A 3,377-nucleotide genomic window follows, 5' to 3' on the forward strand; every position below is an offset into this window, starting at 1 on the left:
GTGAGGACGGAGGAGAGGATGGGGGCAGCCCAGGTGAGGAAGGAGGGGGGGATGGGGACAGACCAGGTGAGGAGGGATGGGGGGTGGGGCAGCCCAGGTGAGGACGGAGGGGAGGATGGGGGCAGCCCAGGTGAAGGACGGAAGGGGGGATGTGGGCAGCCCAGGTGAGGACGGAGGAGAGGATGGGGGCAGCCCAGGTGAGGAAGGAGGGAGGGATGGGGGCAACCCAGGCCTTGGGCTCCCCCATCCTCATGGGGACCCAGGGCGCCCCCCCAACTCCAGGAAGCTGCCCCAGAGCCTCACTTGGTTTCATCCGCGACCTCCACCTCTGCAGGCGCTGTGATGGGGGCGTTCGAGTGGCCCGCCGTGGGGTCGTCAGCGTTCAGCTCCCCGTTGGTGGAGTTCAGCGCCTGGAGGAGGGCAGTGAGAGGTCATGCTGGCAGCCTGCGCCCCTCCCTGGGGCATCCGTCCCGCCCGGGTCTCACCTGGTTTTTGCTGTGTGGCTGGGCTTTGTCCCGGAGCTGAGCCTGCGAGGGCAGGTCGGTGTGGACGGTGCCGATGGGGGTCGGCTGTGGGTGGGACAGCCGGGGTCAGGATGGGCTGCAGCACCGCATCCCATCCCCCTCAGGGCGGTTTCCTGGTGCAGCACCCGCACACACGCCGGGGGCCCGCACCTACCAGGGGCTTCCCGGCCCAGTCGTACTCATAGTCGAACACGAAGCCGCTGCGGTCGAAGAGGTCGGTAAAGAGCTTGCGCAGGTAGTCATAGTCAGGCTTCTCAAAGAAGTCCAGGCGCCGCACGTAGCGCAGGTACGTGGCCATCTCCTCTGCAGAGATAGCGCCAGCCGGGCCTCGGTGGGGGTGGGGGCGCAGGGTGAGGGTGGGGATGGGGGCGTGGGGCGGGGTGCTGGGACCACTTACCTGGGAAGTTCTCGCAGAGCACCTCAATGGGCGTGGCACGTTTGGTGTCCCCGATCTTCTGGTACCGCTCCTTGAGCGTGTCAGCCTGCGGAGGTCCGCGGTTAGCCCTGCTCCTGCCCCCGCCCCGCCCGCCCGCCCGGCCAGCCCTCGCGCACCTTGAGCCCCTGCCAGGGGAGGCTGCCGCGCAGGAAGTACATGAACATGTGGCCCAGCGCCTCCAGGTCGTCGCGGCGGCTCTGCTCTGCGGGGACAGGGGCGCAGCCTCAGCGGGGCCCGGGCGCCCGCCCCCCGCCGCGCGCGCGCAGCTCACCCTTGCCCAGGTGTGTGTTGATGCTCATGTAGCGCGCCGTGCCCGTCAGGCTCTTGTGCTCGCGGTACGGGATGTGCTTCTTGGTCTCGGGGTCGATGTACTCCTTGGCCAGCCCGAAGTCGATGATGTGGATGGCGTGCTGCCGCTTGGTCCCCGGGCGGCCCACCAGGAAGTTCTCGGGCTTCACGTCCCGGTAGATGAGGCTCTTGGTGTGCACGTACTCCATGCGCGTGATCTGCAGGCGGCAAAGCGGTGTCTGCCGGCCTGTGCCCGTCCCCCCGGCCCACGTGCTCCCCGCTGGGCCCCGGCCGCCCTCTTCCCTCCCAGCCCCGCCCACCGCGCACCAGCTGGATGGCGATCATCAGCACCGTCTTGAGCGTGAAGGTCCGGTCGCACAGGTCGAACAGGTCCTCCAGGCTGGGCCCCAGCAGCTCCAGCACCATGGCGTTGTACTTCCCGCACGGGCCAAAGTAGTAGACCTGAGGGACGCCCTCTGCGGCGGACGACAGACGCACAGGCGTGCAGCAGCGGCCCCCTCCCTGCCCCTGCACAGCCCCCGCCCCGCCCGCGGCTGCCCGGTACCTGTGGCACTGAGCTGCTTGTAGAACCGGTACTCCAGGTGCAGCTGTGGGGCCCGGGACTTGATCGGCTCCTGGGGGCACAGGTGCGAGTCACTGGGTGCCCTGGTCGCTGCCCAGAAATCCCTAGGGGTGCGTCAGCGGGGATGGGGTGGAGGGGCCGACTCACCAATTTGATAGCCACGTATTCATTTGTATAGAGATTCTTTCCTGTGGGGACAGAGACCATCAGCACCTCTCGCCCAGGGCTACCCAGCCCCCATTTCCTCAGCCCGCCCACCCCCCAGGCAGGAGGCAAAAGGGACCACCCTCCAAAGAACTACCCTCACCCTAAAAGTACACCCCTGCCCAGCAGCCAGGCCTGGGCCCAGCCTGCCCGTGCACTGCCCTGGGGCCTGCCAGGTCCTCCCCACACCAGCACCTGTCCTGGTTCACAGCACCACAGGCCTGGGTATCTGCCACCCTCCCCCACCATCCCCACCCCTCCCTAGCCAGGGAGATTTCTCACAGCCTGCAGGGAGCCTTAGGGACTCCACACTCCTCTACCCCCCCCAGGGCAAATGATGCCCCCAGAGCATGGCATCTCCCGCAAGGGGAGTCCCCCACTGGCCCCCAGGTGAGCCCAGCACAGCTGGACAGGGACCTGCGGCCCACATGCATTTAAAGAGAGGAGCACAGGTCCTGTCTCCTGGGGTCACCAGCCATGCTGGACTTCCAGGGCTCGGTCCCATCCCAGGAAAGTGCAGAAGGCAGGAGGCTGTAACTTCTTTTATTTGAGACAGGGTCTTGCTCTGTTGCCCAGGCTGGCATGCAGTGGTGAGATGACGGCTCACTGCAGCCTCTGTCTCCTGGGCTCAAGCCGTCCTCCCACCTCAGCCTCCAGAGTAGCTAGGATTACAGGTGCACGCCACCATACCCAACTCATTTTTGTGTTTCTAGTAGAGATGGAGATGTGTTGCTCCAAGTTGCCCAGGGTGGTCTTGAACTGCCGAACTCAAGCGATCCACCTGCCTAAGCCTCCCACAGTGTCCGGATGACAGGCAGGAGCCCCTGTGCTGGCCCAAGGCACAGCTTTTAGCTGTTACAGACCCCGAGAAAGGAGAAGGCCAGTCCTTCATGCAGGGGAGCTGTGAAGGGGCAGCTGTGCAAGCTGGCCGGGGAGCGGGTCATGGCCCCACTCATTGGCCAATGGGCCCATATGGCACATGGCCCAGAGGGCTCCCCAAGGCAGCCGGGCCAGGCAACATGCACAAAGTGGCCGGCGCCCACATGGCTCCGGCTGAGGATGGCATTGAGGCCACAGCAACTGTCTGCTGGGCGACCTGTCCAGAGGCACGACAAGGCATCACATGGGGCAGCCCCATCTCTCAGGCACCGGCCAGCCGGGTTACCGCCCTGTGTCAGTTTTATCAGCTTGTCACCTTCCCCAAACAGCCTCAAGAAGGTGGCATCTTGAGCACGCAGGGTAGTGAAAATGCGGGATAGCCACACTGGTGACCGGGTCCCTCCAGGACTGAGCCAGGGACCAGGGCGCCCCCCACCCAATGCTGAGCCGGGGACCAGGGCGG

General features: G+C 65.9%; 1 protein-coding gene across 2 annotated transcripts in view; it reads right to left on the reverse strand.

The window, feature by feature from the left end:
* Positions 1-276: 276 nt before the first annotated feature.
* CSNK1G2 (casein kinase 1 gamma 2) overlaps positions 277-3,377 on the reverse strand; it is a 33,258-nt gene continuing 30,157 nt past the window's right edge. The window contains exons 3-11 of one of the 2 annotated variants that reach the window (XM_032252375.1): positions 1,979-2,019; positions 1,814-1,883; positions 1,576-1,724; positions 1,232-1,466; positions 1,077-1,162; positions 922-1,006; positions 679-827; positions 486-569; positions 277-410 (exon numbers count right to left, since the gene is read on the reverse strand). In XM_032252375.1, the coding sequence (XP_032108266.1) occupies positions 300-410; positions 486-569; positions 679-827; positions 922-1,006; positions 1,077-1,162; positions 1,232-1,466; positions 1,576-1,724; positions 1,814-1,883; positions 1,979-2,019 (1,010 nt within the window). In that variant the 3' untranslated portion in view covers positions 277-299. The remainder of the gene's footprint in view (positions 411-485; positions 570-678; positions 828-921; positions 1,007-1,076; positions 1,163-1,231; positions 1,467-1,575; positions 1,725-1,813; positions 1,884-1,978; positions 2,020-3,377) is intronic. The other variant, XM_032252376.1, reaches the window with a different exon arrangement.

This window comes from Sapajus apella, unplaced genomic scaffold (assembly GCF_009761245.1).
Source record: "Sapajus apella isolate SASKATOON/1434 unplaced genomic scaffold, GSC_monkey_1.0 scaffold77, whole genome shotgun sequence".
NCBI lineage: Eukaryota > Metazoa > Chordata > Mammalia > Primates > Cebidae > Sapajus > Sapajus apella.